The 16891-nt window shown below is 34.0% G+C and overlaps 1 protein-coding gene across 1 annotated transcript; it reads left to right on the forward strand.

The window, feature by feature from the left end:
- The first annotated feature begins 10162 nt into the window (after positions 1-10162).
- On the forward strand, positions 10163-13896 carry LOC138326324 (uncharacterized). Its single transcript, XM_069272442.1, has 5 exons — positions 10163-10283; positions 10425-10558; positions 11122-11281; positions 11980-12179; positions 12634-13896. The coding sequence occupies exons 1-4, from the start codon at positions 10170-10172 to the stop codon at positions 12118-12120; spliced, it is 549 nt and encodes a 182-aa protein (XP_069128543.1). The 5' UTR covers positions 10163-10169; the 3' UTR covers positions 12121-12179; positions 12634-13896.
- Positions 13897-16891: the final 2995 nt, after the last annotated feature.

Consider the following 16891-nt stretch of genomic DNA (forward strand, 5'->3'; position numbering starts at 1 on the left):
GAGCGATATCTTTACTTCCTGTCACTTTAAAAATCTTTGAAAAACTTTCTTAAAAGACTTGAGTCCACTAAACTTTTTGTCGTAAATCCGCTACAAAATGGCTTTCAGCCTCATGTTAGCAGTACGATGACCTCATTTTTGGTACATGAAGCGGTTACATATGCAAATGAGCAAAGTAATAAGTTATTTACATGTTTTCTTGATGCCGCTAAAGCATTTGATTGTGTTTGGCACTACGGATTATTTATGAAAATGTATGATTTAGGGTTTAATATAAAAAATTTTGTATTGTGATATGCAAAGTGCGGTTGTTTATAAAGGTTTTGTTTCTAACACGTTCTCTATAGAACAAGGTACTAGGCAAGGTAGTATTTTATCACCCTGGCTGTATACATTGTTTATTAATGATCTTTTGGAAGAATTATGTAAATCAAAGTCTTCACTAATGATAGAAGATGTTAACGTTACCTGTCCCACTCAGGCTGACGATATTGTACTTTTATCTTATACTAAGTGTAATCTAGATGTTTTGATGAATTTATGTTATGGATATAGTTGTAAATGGAGGTTTACGTATAATGCTTCCAAAACATGTATTGGAGGTTTACGTATAATGCTTCCAAAACATGTATTGTAGTTTTTAATGAATCGAAAACATGTTTTTTGCAAGATCCTCACTATTTCGCAACTGAGAGTTTTTTAAGGGTGGTAAAACTGTGAATGAGTCTGAAGGCAAAAGTCGAACAGTCTAAACTTCATTTTTTTTTTGGCTCGATGTGTCGTCTGAGATCTTCAGCTGCAGTAAAAACAGCTATTCTCTGTTAAGGTTATACCAGAAATACCTTGGTGTTTATAAAAGTACTGAAGGTGTCATTAACGACATCTGGGTTATTATTTTTAAGTACGGTTTAGAAGAAGACTTGAACATATTTCTGGAAGACGGGTTTTTTCCCTTCCAAACAGTCTTGGAAATTGTTTGTCAAAAATGCTATTTTTTGGAAAGAACAATCTGAATGGCATGTGCGCCTTAGCAATTGTGATGAATTTAGTCGATTTAAATGTTTGCATTGATCACTTCGTCCGTCGTCTCTTTGGTTTCTTTTGGAAACACTTATCTTCTTTTTAAGCTAATATTTTGCAGTAGAGTAGCAAGTCTGTGGTTGTTAAGCCCACGTTGTGAGCTGTTATGTGCGAAATGTAATGTGATATCTCATGATGCCTTAGCCCATTGCTTACTTGATTGTAAACATCAAGATCTTTTTGATCTACGTGATGAATTCTTTACAAATATTGTGAACAATTTTCCAGTTGAGTTATACGTAAAATTAGACAATTTAGATAGACACGAACTTATTTGTGTCTTATTAGTGTAACATCCCTGATTATAATACAGGAACTATTACCGGATGATGAGTATTCTATAAGATTTTTCTTATGTTTGTTGTTGCTTTTCTGTGAAAGCTGCTGAATTAGCGTTTCAGTAAATATGTGAACATTCTTACATTTATATCATGATGTCTTTGAAGATGTCAGTTTGTATTTAATCACTTTTCCTTATTGATGTATTGAATTTTTCCCTCTCTCTCTCTCTATATATTTTCCTCTCAATTTTCTTATAATAATTGCCCTGATTTATGACGTCAAATATGTGTTATATTTATGTAATCGCTTTCATTTGTCTTTTTGTAATTCTTTGTCTTAAAGTTTTGTATAAACTCTTCATTTATGGAGGAATAAAGTCAAAGAAGAAGACTGTACGACATTGAAGTTAGACGTCAGAAGTCTCCAAAGGAAGTCTTTGCCGGCCTGTAATTGGTAAGATATATTTTCATTTGAACTGCCTTCAGTATTTTACAATGAATAAGTCCACGGGTGGATATAACTTTAGTTTAAAGTAAACCCTGGAGTATCGAGGATGGAGTAGAAAGTTGTAAACTAATTTTTACTATATGAATAACCAACATGAACAACAAGTATTATGAGAAAGGTATATAAGATGGTCCAATTCCCTAGAATATAACAGGATCGTCGTTATGTATCACGAAACGTACGAAACTGGTCAATTACCCGAACAGTAGTAATGTTAAACTTTTTAAAATGAACAAAGATCTGCAATGTATATAAGTGTCCCTAGTTGATGATTATATAAAGCGGGGAGCCTCACCGGTCATTCATTCCAATGATTCCAGTGATCAATGCCCATCCCAATGAAAATGCCATAAGACAAGACTGAAGAACTCTTGACAACAGTGATATGCATGTGAGATAAGTGTGGTGACAACAGGGTTTTTATATTCGTGTAGGAATAAAATGATGATGAATTGTAGATTTGTTTCGAGTTTAGTTTTCCCTTGTTGTGAAGTCGCGGTTCGGCTTATATATAACGCTACAACTGGTGGCAGCGATTGGAATGTAACAAATGTTTGTAACAAATGGAAATGAATCTCGACCTGTTCATACTGTTCTTTTTACATTAAAAGAACATTTAATGAACATGGCAAACTACACTATATATATGGTAATATAATTACCTTGCTGGAATTAGGTACATGCTATCAGGGACAATGGTGGTTGAGTATTTATATTACCATGAGATCTCTACTTCTGACATGGATCACAATTGCAAATTAAGATTTGACATTTGTAAATTGACCACGAGTCGGTGTTTTTTGCTCTGGCTACTCATGCCTTCACACGTCTCTTAAATCAGGCACGTTTCCCAATTGGCTCTGGTGTTTATTAAGTTGCAAACGAAAAAAAAAGAGAAAAAAAGATGTATGAACTTTGATAACCTTTACATTGATCAGGCTATTCCTTTTTGAGATTCATGTAGGATTCATTACGTCTCATAACTTCTTTGATCTATGTCTAAACAAGACTTCAACAGGACTGAAACCTCAGAGGAATACATCCTTAACATTGTGATCAGACATACAAATGACACATCTATATCTGAAACAGATATTCAACGTTGCCATAAATGAATTCAATGCACCCCAGAATAAGAGTCAAACCAGATTCCGAGGGACATAGTATACCCGAGGCATCAACAGGCGTTAAAACCAAATTCAGAATATGAACCAGCAGCATGGGCCTCCACTACCCCCCGGGTTGGGTATCATGCTTTCACTCCCCAGGGTCAAATCTACTTCATAAACCATACGGATGGCACCACGAGCTGGCAGGATCCACGTATAGGTACCCATGGTAACTCGGATCCAAGGATAAGTAACCATGGTAACCCAGATCCAAACACAAGCACCCAGATGACCCCGAGTGGTGAGTATATATGTTGTTGGATGATATTTTTCAAAATAACTTGATCTTCAGAATTGTTTTTAATAAGTTTTATTTTTATGGGAACCTTTTACGCTTGATGCATATACAGAGATACCATGATGATTTTTTTTTAATTTTTGAACTTGAACTTTGACTCAGAACCACAAAAGACAATTTATTTTCGTGTGATTTCGTGGGAATGCTCGAATGCGAATTCAAAATGTTTCGCAAAAAGATTGTATAAAAGTAAAATGTAATAAATTCCTTGATTCTGTTTGTTGAAGGTAAAATAATATGCTTGCAGGTCAAACCTTAGTAGTGCAGATAATCAGGAAATACAGATTTGTAACTGCTGACAAAGAACAAAATAAACAACTTAAAAAAGAATGGAACGATATAAAGTCGAACTGTACCGAGGAAAATCATGAAACTGTACAAACATATGTAACGTACTTCCAGGAACAAATCTGCATCAAAGGGTTCCCATCGTGGGAGTCACAGGCTGCAGAAATGGCTGTCAATGTTTTCATGATTATTGAGAAATGTGATGGAGTGAGTGAATTAAAGTTTTTAAGTTCCAAGCATTTTCTCTCATATTTTCCTCTGTCAAATATACTATCATATGTTTCTGTGTCAGATATTATCTCATATATTTCTGTGACAGATATTCGCTCATATGTTTCTGTGTCAAATATTCTTTCATATGTTTGTCAGATATTCTTTCATATCTTTCATTGTCAGATATTCTTTCATATATTTCTCTGTCAGATATTCTCTCATATATCCTATGTTCCTCTGTCAGATATTCTCTCATATCTTCATGTGACAGAAAGGTCGAAACTGTGACAGAAAACACGTGATATTTTGAAGAAATAAAGTACACACAAGTCAACATATTCTTCAAAAGGTTACCATATAACACTTTCCTAAATTTTAACAAATGTATATAAGTGTATTACTAGACACTCCATGAAAAACGGAAGGATGGCACTGGCAGACTGCCCCGAACATGTAGGTTCAGGAAATTACTGTAACGTATAATGGAGACAGGGCCCTGATACGTCCTGCCGCAAATAACATATAGGAATTCGAATTTTGGTTTGAGGTGTACTGATGACCAGGAAATGAAATAAATATTATGATGTTATGATTTAGTCACATATTTACTGATGTCATCTGATGTAATTATTGATGTCATAACCAGTATGTATTTTATTCATTTAAAATTAATAAGTTTTATGAATATAATTTAGTTCTCGTCGTCTGTATTTTGCTTAATATTTTTACGTATATGTTTGTCTGTATATACATTCTATGGTAATTGTGAACAGTGGCTCAGTAAATGTGGAAAGGTAGAGGCGTTCTAGTATAGCAACACTCTAAAACCTGTAGATCACACGTCACAGACTACAAAATTCTGCAATGATGAATGTCTTTAGCAAGAAGGCATATTCTAAACATACACAAAAAAATATAATGCCATGTGAATTACACACAAATGATTTAACATGTAAGATGCACTGTTTGGAGCAACGTATGTTTTTAGCCTACATATCCGTTGTACCACTTAATGGGAAAAATGAATTAACACAGTTGCGGAATTCATGTGATCATATTGCAATTAGCAGATAGATACGGGAATATTAATATAGTGTTGTAAAATACGTTAAGACGAGACAATGAAACAATGTTTCAAATTATAGGAAAATGTGAAATCAAAACCGGTGGATCAAGTGGGTAATCTTCTATATTGATAATTTGTAGGGTATGAAGGGAAAGGACTTAAACAAGAGCCCTGTAACTAGTTTGAAGTTTGTGAACCTACATTTCTGAGGTGCCATGCTATATCTCTAAAATGATCAGGGGCAGATATTAGTTAAACAGCAATCAGCGAACCTACTGAAGCAATATGCTGGGGTATGTTCATTTTCAATTATTCCCATTACTGTGTTAAACATGTTGTATTACGGGTAAATTTTTGTTATTGTAATATATATTATAAACTATGAGTGCATTATGTAAATAAATCCATGAAGCAGGTTTATGATTGAGAGTACTCTCAGAAGGTTGTGTTACATATATATTATATTTCTCGAATTTTCCAAATATATCTATGGAGTTCTTTTTCTCTTGCATTCATTAACGCCGGTTGGTACCAGCAATTCATAAGCGAAGTTAAAAAACGGCAACATGCATATTTGTCTGTAAGAAACTGATAATAGTAAATTTTTAATGGAAAATACAATTGCTCGTTTCAATGCAAAAGTGAATTACATAGTTGTATTGAAAAAACATCAGAAGCTATTGACAGGATCTAAAGGTCCTGTATCTTTATAACTCCTTGAGTTGACTAAATTTACCCCTAAAAATTTTTTTCATAATGGACTGGTCTATCTTTGATTTAGAAGTGGGCCCTGCAGGCTAGGGCGTTATGAATGTACCTGATCTGCCACCTATTGCCTCACTATTTGCCTTGAGTTGATGCGTTTGCACCTGTGTGGAGGAAGGCTCTGGGTTCTATCCCCATGCCGAGGACACACAAAAGTCTATAAACAGGTGGTATTTTCTGCTTCTGTTTAGCGACCTCAATTCATACAAGGAGTTGGACGACTGGTTTCGCACGTTTGTTCAGTATAATGAGACCGGGTGGGGTGTGTAGCTTGATGTCTTCGGCGGGCATACTACAGTGATATAGCACTATAAAAAAGGGCAACAGTTACACTATAGCAGAAAGACACAACTATCATGAATATATCACAGTACTCCCAAAACACCCCACATCGCCACGACATTCACGCAACAACACAGCTATACATGGGAGACCGTTCTGTACATGGACCATCATAAAAAGGCTGTTAATAGGACGTTAAATTATTCAAACATAAAAAACAAACACAAAAATGATTTGGAAGAGTCTAATTGTGTCATCAGAGATTAAGGGGTTAATCATCTAAAATATAAACCTTCTTTTTATCCTGTCCGATTAATTAAACGCATACTTTGTTAGGGTAAAACTTATACACATTCATTCTTTTTTTTATTTGGAATATTTATTATCAGTAAGAAGAAAGTGTATCGACTAGAGATCAACCAGGAGATCCTAGAGCTGTACCTAAGTTACTTCCAAAAGATGGGGAAGGAACCAGAGGAAACTACGCTGGCCACGCGCGGCAAACTGATGGAAACCATAGAATAGAGCGTATGGTGATTAAACAAGGGCGATAATCCTTACAAGGTAAGGAAACCATGGAGGTTAAATGAAAGATCAAAATAAATATAAAAACAAAAGATAAAAAAATGTTTTTAAGTCTACATTTACATATTTCAATGGATCTTCATACAGGTGAAGTTTTTCCTCCACATCAAGTATTGTCTCCTTACCATTCTTCTTATCTTTCTTGTTTTCGTTTCTTGTTATTTCATACTATTCCTTTATGAAAAAATAGATTTTTTGAATCCCGTAAGACACAGAAACATGCGAAACACGTCTGTAAGAATTACTTTTTTTGACAATAAAAGTGTTGAGATTGCCTATGATGTGTGACATTATTATTACATTGAATAAGCTATGGTGATACTTATTATGATTTTGAAGATGAGGATGATACTAAAATGAAAATTATGATAGTAATGACAATGTGATAAGAATGTATAAATAATTGTGGTGAAGACGACGACGGAAAATATATGAAGATAAAAATGATGGACGATGATAACGGTTATGATGTGATGATGATGAAGATGATGATGATCGGAAGATGAATGTAGATGATACAGATAATTATAACTTATGAATGATAATATTGATTTGTAATGTGATGATTGTGAATGTGATAGTGATGGTGGTGATGATGATAAAGAAGATGATAATCAAAGTTGTTGTTAAGTTAATGATACATGATGATGAGGAATGAGGAACAATGTTAATGAATGAGGATGAAGAAGGTGAGGATGATGAAGGTGCATTGATTAAAAGATGATGATAGATGATGATGATTGATTAAGATACATTATAAAATTATGATGATAATATATGATTGTAATGCTGGAATTGATTGTGAAATGTGATAATCGGATGGTGAGTGATGAATGATAAAGAAGAGATGATAATAAAGATGTTGTTGATGATAATGATGATGAAGGAAGAAGGAATAATGATAATATTGATGATGAAGAAGATGGAGGATGAGTGATGTTGATGATGATGTATGATTTGATGATGATGATAAATAAATGATACAGGTGCTGAAGTTGCTGGGGATGTTATGATCATCTATTGATGCTCAAAAATTGACAATTTTTAATTTGTTTAGACAAATGGTTTTGAAAAATAAAAATGGCAATTAAGATCCCATATTGCAAAATAAGTGTTTATTTCATTAAGTAAGATGTTGAACATATCAATAGTTCATACTTGTTTTTTAAAATCACCCATCAGCTGCTGGAAAAGTAAAGATATCCTACAGAGACACTGGCATCACAAGTAGGAGGTCGTAATTGCTTTGAAACGATTTTCAATATTTGGATCAAATCAGATTGGGCACAAACATACTGATCGAGAACATGGCACAATGTATATTTGTAAGTGTTTATCTAAGTCGTCTGGAAATTTACCATTATATAATACTATTTTTTTGGCTTTTCAAAAAGATGTTTAAGGTTATTCTTGAATATTTTTCCGAATGGAACCTTTTAAATAGGAAATTAATAAATAAAAATAAAATTAAAACTGCTTAATTCAGTTCTAGTGACATTTGTCTGTTTTTAAATTTTGGTTTTAATCTAATTGTCTATCATGTCATACAATAAGTCAACATTTAAGTATGTAGTATTGGTTTGCCAATTCTTTAATTTATTGCACTTAAGGAAGAAATTCGTATTCTGTTAAAAGGAAACGGGACTATAGTTGTGCTGATGTAATTGACAACGTGCAAGAAATTATGAAGAAATCTCATCGTTTTTAGAATAAACGTCACTGGATGAGTATTTTGGAATATTGAGTTAATTTGGGCTATCACGGACATTCTGGTTCTGCTGGGACAAACACCACACAAGAAGGGTTATATGGTAAATTGTTTCTGTAAAAAAAAAAAAAAAAATAAAAAAAAAAAAATAAACATAAATAAAAAAAATCTACATCAGAGGTTTCTACGTCATCAACCGGTTCTTATTTCCGGATGGGAAAAAGTCGACAATTAGTATCGCCCTTGTCGATAAGTGTGTCATATTGATCTATATTCAGCGGTTATTGGTGTGAAACAGAAAATAAAGGGTTCTGTGGACTTATTGTCTTTGATTAATATGCCATACCTACCGTGCAACGGCGATATACAATTATCTACCCTTTGATATTTACAATTATCTACCCTTGATTACTACAATTAATCTATTATTGTATCGTCGCAACACCCTGAGATTATGGAGATTAAATTAGCAAAAGGAAATCGTGCGAAATTGTAGCAGGCCCATAGGTAGCAGTAGGGAATCCTAGGATGTATGAACCCTCAGGGAATTAAATATCCGTGATAATAATAAATTGTCGAAACTTATGTCCCCGCTGAAAATACAGTGTAAATATAGTAATAATGTACTGCCCGGTAGATTTATTCTTAGTGTGAGCGCTCAACACTGCGCACTACAATCTTGAGCAATGATCTTACATGTTTGTTAGTGCGCTTAAAAAAGGATGTTTTGCCAGTATTAAAACCACCGAATAGCCGATAAATTTATGGTCCAGCCGATAATAAAATCATACGTTTATAATTTTTCGGCATTTGCGCTAGAAATTTGGTTGCAGAAGTTTGTGCTAAGCTTTAGTCTATATGGTATTATTGTAGTCGTCGCAAATTATCCCCTGAGATTTTGGTTGAAGTTTGTTCCAGTGGTGACAGAGCTTGTGCAGTGGAATCCCGAAAATACGGACTGGGCCGATTTATACGCAGACGTCATGAGGGTACAGGCCTCTGCCAAGTAAGTCAACACGCTAACGCTGTATCATCTGATAAGCTTTGTAACAGTTATAAAAGTTGACAGATACGAGGAATAAAAAGAATGGAAACAGTATTCATTTTATAACAAGTGATTATGCCTTTCCTGTGTTGGCCATGTCGATAGCTATAGGATTTTTGCTGTCAATAACATTAGTGATAACAGGATGCAGCAAAACTTCCAGGATGCGCTAATTAAATTAGATCGACAAGTGAACTTGACAAACACCTGACCGGAGACAAAAAGGAGGATAAACTATTGGTGGAAAAGGCTGGTGAAATAGTACATTTCCTCTTGGAGCAGTTAAAGAAAGTCAATAATGAAAAAGTCGTCTACTGAAATTTGAATAGTTAAAGTAAGAAAAAAGGATAACAAATAGTCCTGAAGACTCTAAGTGTGGATTAGATGAGATAGATAGTTTGGTCCTTTGATGTACATCAAAATAATAGAATTAGAGTACACTTTGACTGTGTGACTTTGAAGCTGAGTGTCGTTGTCTCTACAATCCTCAAAGGAAGTCCCTGCAGGCCTGTGATTGATCATTTTTGTTTTTCTCCTGAACTGCCTTCATTTTTGCTTTAACATATTCCAGCGGGTATAATGACAGTGAAAGTTACCCCTGGAATATCGAGGATGTCATAACCGTGATTACACTCTTTGTTAGAGACATCTTCTCTCTAAGATCCATTAGAATGGCTCGCAAGATTTCTCATTTTTAAACCTTAGCTAACGTAGTCATTTGTTGCATTTTTTCATGTACCTTGGTATAGTTGTGGAGCATTTCAATAGGCACTTCTGTAATATTTCATTTCCATCTGCTCTGTATTTTCTTTTTGGTGTGATTAAAACTAAGTCTTTCTAACACCTCTTGGATATTCTTGGCTATTTTCAGGCGTGTCAAAATGCAGCACAAGGTCAGCGGGGAAGTTGCTGAAATAGCAATAACTGTGATACAGAAAAAGTCCAAAAAGCTGAATGGATATGTTGAGTCTTTTATTGGGGATACCACTTTTGAGGTAAGTTGGCAAAACGTCTGATAAAGCATAATGGTAAATCGTAATTAAACACGTGAAGTACATGAAAAATTAAGAATAACTCTGTTATATTTAACGTTAATTAACGAAAATGGTTTGTCAAGTTCTAATGTGATTTTTCAGGACAGCAAAGATATCATTCCAAGCTTGATGAGTAGGCTGTCCTTGTTAATGTTTGACCAAGAGTACATATGGGATCACAGAACAATGGCGCGGTGTGGAAGAAATTTTATCCGTGGAGTTTTGGGTGCCAACAAGTAGGTGAACCTATTTGATTAGCAGGTTATTCAATTTGTCTGCAATCACGTGAGAACTATAGAACAATAAATCCCACAAGGAGGCAGTTTAATGCTTATATAGACATACTGACAATCATATTTCGAATAATGTTGTTGTAAAGTTTGGAAACACATTAAAGATAAAAAATAAATGTTGATTTAAAGAGTTACAATAAATAAGAGTAATGATAATATCTTTCTTCCTAAAGATAAACACGGTACATGTATAAAGCTAGTATATTAATAATCCGAAATAAAAGGCCAAACTAAATTCAAAGTAAAATAAAAGATCATTTTTACTTTCTTCACCAGGGAGTTACCTCCTCCTACCTTCATATACCCCACCATGTATATATATATGTTTCATGTGTATTTGTTTATTTTGTTTGTGCACTACCTGTCTAAAGGAAGGCTATGTCTGGTGTACAATCCTATTGACATGTATTTACATAATTTTGTCAATAAAAATATTTCGAAAACAAAATTAAACAATGTTGGAATACCTGATTTACTTATGCAGATATTGACAATGCTTCTTTTAGTTCTGGACAAGACATGCCTGGCAGTGTTAACAAATCCTTCATCAGGATGTTGATTTGGACGATGCAGAGAGGGGATTTGGTCTATATGAATTCAGAAAATAGGTTGCCAACCGTTTACAATGACATAGCATCAAGTACCTTGATGGCATTTGCTGACAAGGTCAGTAATTAGATAGACCACATGAAAGCAAAACAAATGATATGTTTAATCTAGCAATATTTTCAGTTGATAATGAAATATGGTTTTACACCTACATTAGCTGATACATATGTGTAACGTAAGATATCGCACAGCCGGTTATTTCCGCGGGGATGATATTTTAACGATTTCGCGTGTCATCGCCTTAGTCGAGAAAATATCATCCGTAAAATATTAAAAGGTGATTGAATTATATATACAAGTGTGTGTAATTATGTAGCCGAATCGCGAAATAGTAATTCACGAAAAGTTGATTTACAAGTTTTAGAACCAATGCGCATAGTTTTTGATCCGTAAAAATAACCGACCATACGGTACACTTTGTTAAGAATCACTATACCATATCAAATCGAAATGAAGGGTTGCGGCGAAATATGACGAGTATGCATTGTATATACATCTAGAATAATAAAAAGGTTAGCTTCTTATTGTTTTTTTCCACAAAAAGAAGAATGTATTCAATAAGTAAAAATTTTCAGAAATAATCTTATTAACGATTTTCTGTTACCAGGGATTCCGATAATTCATCCTAGAGCTAGTTTATATATGTCCGTATTGAAGGGCTAAACTTTGACTGATATATTAACATTATATAATATAAACCATCATAATATGCCAATGTTAGCTGATAGTCAATGTATTTTATCTTTAAACTATAGCATGTCAGTAATAACAACTCAGACGTTTGCATAGCTCTAGTGCCAGCCATCCTAAAACAAAAGACACACGAGGAGAAAAGCCTAGCAAATGCTAGTATTGTTGCTCTTCGGAGTATAAGCATACAAGCTCACACCTTGTAGTGGACCACATGAGCCATCATGTTGATTGGTGCAGAAGAAACCTTCTTCGGATGTTATTTGTGAGTGTACGAGAGAACAGTTTAAGTTAAACTTCTAAACTGTGTACAGAAATAATGTATAGGCTTGTTTTTAAAATGGCCATGGTTTCACTTGTTCATGAATGAGTTATTTTATCTATTTGGCTTTTTACCCTGTCTTCCGCTAAATGTCCATTTCAATTACAGCTAGATTTATTTGTTATTTTATCAATTATGGCTAGAATCTTCCAGGTATTAATATGTCTAATTTGATAAATAATTAGATAATCCCTTTCGTAAATTGAAAGCAGATTCATTAGATAGTTCTTGCTCTATTGACGGTGTTCCCTCCTCAATTTGAACGAACACCTCCTGCTAATGTATTATTGTACAATGTGTAATTTTTACTTTCTCTATTCAATGAAAACGCGCGCATATAAGATCTTCGTTTAACCAACAGTTATAATGCTCTGAGAAAGCTTTTCCTGAATTGCAGGACGGGGTCTCCAGACGTATCCCTGTCGTATCAGTGTGGTCAACAGAAGCAGATAAAACAGCTGTACAAGAGACTGTCTGAGCTTGGTTTGATCTGCTGGATGGGCATCTACCAGATGGGAGGCGGAGATTCATTGTATGACAAAATTGACCGAGGTGTTCGAGGCTGTAAGATTGTAAGTTGCGTGACCACCAAGTCCGCAGTGTCGGCAAACTGTCGCAGAGAGGTAAGTGTGGCAGATTCCCTGAAGAAGCCTGTAGTTCCTCTTCTGTTGGAGAAGATGGAATGGCCGCCTAGTGGACCTATGAGCATGGTCTTCATTCAACTCTTGTTCATTAATTTCTACCGCGACGAGGAAGGTTAGATGTCATGGACAGGGGAAAAATTCGACGAACTTCTAACCAAAGTTACCGAATATGTGCCTGGTGTATTGAGTGGACCTGACGACTCAAAGCCAAAGAAAGAAACAAAAATGCAGGGAAAGAAACCAGAGGAGAAAAAAACCAGCAACGTCGCAGAATGCTGCAAACAATGCAGGTAGCACAAATCAAGATCAGACTCTACCTTATCCTCCAACTCCTGTACAGTCTACAGGACCTTCACCTACAACACAACCTCCTTCACAGCCACCCCTCCACCATATAAACCTGGATATCAGCACCAAGCGACCCACCGCAGGTTAGTCAGCCGTATATGCCTGGTCAACAGATGCCAGTGCAACAGCCAGCATCGTATCAAGCTTACCAGCAACAACCCTATGGATACCAGTCCCGTCCACAGCATTCACCACAGCATGCTAATCCAGATCAGAGATATGCTCAAAGCTATAATCAGCAGCATCCTTTTGGACAACGACAGTCGCAGCCAACTTCATACCAGGCATCTTCTCAAAGTGGACGAGGAAATGAAAAATCGTCATCGTGTGTCCTTCTATAAATGGTCTGATGGTCTCATAGGGAAGAGTGTGAACAAAACTTTGTCATTTCTTATTTGTGCATTTAATTTGTTTTGTATTACATTGAGTTGAACCTGATTACACAAGTGCCACCTTTATTTACGTAATAATCATATCTTACAATTATGTAAAACTGTATTATGTGTAACAATGTATTGATAATGACCGTTAAAGAGATGTGAAACTCAATGTTCGATATAGTATTATAGTAATTTACTTATGCCTATTCATATATTGTCAGAAAATGTAAGAAGTATCTGTCCTTATTTGGTTTTAAATTTGTAAATATGAGGTTTTTACATAAACACGAACGGGCAGGTTGTAAACACGAACGGGCAGGTTGCTATTAAACATTCCAACTACAACAATCCAATGTTTTATTTTGGAATACCGTCCATTTCTACCGGGTGTGATATTTTAATTTTATTTTTGCTATTAATGTATGCATGGAATGTAAATTTTATTCTTATGAATGCAATATATTTATAAATGATGCCAAATCCATATGAATCTTATTTGCAATAAAATTGGTTGAAATTGAAATATCTATAACAAACGTGTATGTGCCAAATGCTTGAATCTATACACAAAACATAATATTTTTTAATGATTTTATCTTACATATTATTAGTAAATATATTATTGTGTACTATTTTTAACTTCATTTTTGACTATTTTACAAACGTTAACAGGCAAAATATTGAAGTGTCATATTGATTTTAATTTCATAAAAAAAAGTAATCGTTGCTGGTGTTGGATCAATTCGTCTGTTTTCAGTTTGTAGTTTTATATTCGCCTTACTTTATATGCTATTATTGACACTGTTTCATATATCTTTTCTGTTTATTTTTATATTTTTTTAAGCTATTGTGATAGTTTTTAACTCTTGAAATACAATGTAATTCTTATTGGTTGCCAAGCTACGACAAAGTGCATCAGTGTATACTCCATTTTGCCCATCTTTATGTATTAGTATATGCGGTATGCGATATTGATTGATTAAACATACAAGTACTACATTTGGATAAATATGTAATCTTAGAATATTAAAGATTTTTGATAGACTTTTTTCCCCAATGTTATGCTTTTATCATTTTTGAATTGTTTTGTTTTATTTGTTTCCATTTTGGGATAATTTAAGTAATTGTAAGGATTTTATAATTTTAAAAATATTTGATATTATGAAAGTAGTTCTTTGAATTAGATTATAAGCATTGTTATCAATATATGTTAGGTTTATGAATTCGAAGTCATAGACAAAAACAGATTGAATACATTTTTTTCATTGACGCTTCGCATCTAAGAAGGATGTCCTGGAATTGTCTATAACTTTATAAACCAAATGATATTGAAATGATGCATAATTATTTCGATATAATTTTATGGATGTAAATTATAAGCTAACATAGGACGTAAATATCTGTGTGGATTCCATATATCTGTTTTGTTTCTCTTTTAATTTCAGTATAGCAAATGTGATATTATTTTACTCTATATTCAGAAGTTATACATAATTCTGTGATATCTACGATCATATCAATATAATTAAATAGTGAATAAGTATAGAGTGAATAGGCTTTATAATCATTATTAGTTGAACAATCGTAGATCTAGTGAAGATTGTTTCCCTTGTATGATATTGGATACGTCTAAATGAATTTATATTATATAAACCAATTTATTTTCGTGGAGACCTAATTCATTGTTTTCATGCTTAACGACAGTTAAATTACGTTGATATGATTTTGCTGTTTACAGTTACATAAAAACTGAACTGTCTTGCAGTTGAATCGTTTTAATGGTGAATTATTTTCGCGAATGCTAATTGCCCACGAAAATACGTTGGGTGTACTGTAACAACTATTCCGTATTTGCATATTACACAGTTATCTGCCCTTGTGGGTAAGTATCGACTGTGAAGTCATGCGTTTGCGAACGTAACGTCATACTTTTCTGAGAAAACTACATAAATTGCGCTCATAAAATAATGACGTAACAATCGATACCTTCCCGCAAGGGAGCTTATTCTGTAATATGCAAAGACGTGATAGTTTTTTGTATGGCTTTGTTTATTCACATATAACATGGTTCGAACTACATTTTTGTTTCTGAGAAGTTGAAAAAAATATAATACAATTAGAGATTTCCCTTGTTTAATATGGATCTAAATGGATTTATATACTGAAACCAACTTCTTTTCGCTGTGACCTACTTCCGTGTTTTCCAGGTTCACCCTAAGCATGGTAAACGAGGACGAGAAAACTGCAGGTTACAATCTTATTAGTTATAAATGTATTCTAGTTCGTTTGTACATTTCTTAAATCTATTGATTGTCTGTATAGTTACGTTTTATGTAATGATATTTGTTACACAAGCGTGATGTTTCTTGTAGACATTTTTCGGTGACTAGGGCGATGTACACACGGTCACCCACCCTCATCAGACAAATGCTATAGCATAATGTTGTATAATCGGCAGTGCCGAAATTAACATCCACCATTGCTTCAGTTGGAAGACAACTCGTACATTTTTATCATATCAGTGTATATTTACTGCATGATCATGTGTATGACGATGGTGACAGTATAATTGTACTAGTCATCGAAATGTCATACATGGATCATCCACTGGTCGTATAAGAAGTATCAATACACAAGCCATACTTTTCATACTGACTCAAATGTTTACAAATATTCTAAGGTTTGCTTGTTTATGGGTAGACAATTTCACGTTTGGCTTAGCCAATCATAGATGACGTTACAAAACGTAACGACAGTTTTGATTGGCTAAGGAAAAACTTAGGTATATGAATGTGGCTGTTTCATGATACCAGTTTTCGGTACACACAAAACATCCTTCCACCACAAAGTTTAAAATTCAAATTTACGGTACAATGTTATTTTATTCCTATGATTTGAAAGGAAATTTAAAAAAAAAATCACACATAAACTAAAATCTCAAGGTCACCATGCATATTTAGGCCTACATTTGATTGAGTAATACACAATTTTAACATTGACTTGGATGTTTTATGTTTACTTTCAAGTTTGCAGCCAAGCAGACAGGAAATAATGAAGACGTAGATAGTAAATTACAGGTGTAATAACTTCATTACACGAATAAAAATTCATATAATCTCCAAAATCTATTTGAGGAGATGATTAATAAAATATTGCGAAATCTTAGAATTTTGACTAATATTTATAAATATTTACTGTCGTTTTGAACGTTTAATAAATTATTTAACACAATGCAAACAATTTATTTATTTGATCAGGGAAACATATCCATTGTCTAACAATC

Source organism: Argopecten irradians, chromosome 6 (assembly GCF_041381155.1).
Source record: "Argopecten irradians isolate NY chromosome 6, Ai_NY, whole genome shotgun sequence".
Lineage (NCBI taxonomy): Eukaryota > Metazoa > Mollusca > Bivalvia > Pectinida > Pectinidae > Argopecten > Argopecten irradians.

Excerpts from the sequence above, each read along its gene's own strand:
- LOC138326324 (XM_069272442.1), top strand. The coding sequence starts at position 10,170 with ATGCAGCACAAGGTCAGCGGGGAAGTTGCTGAAATAGCAATAACTGTG. Across the intron at positions 10,559-11,121 it reads GGAGTTTTGGGTGCCAACAA|TTCTGGACAAGACATGCCTG; the intron begins GTAGGTGAACCT and ends TGCTTCTTTTAG. Across the intron at positions 11,282-11,979 it reads TGATGGCATTTGCTGACAAG|CATGTCAGTAATAACAACTC; the intron begins GTCAGTAATTAG and ends TTTAAACTATAG.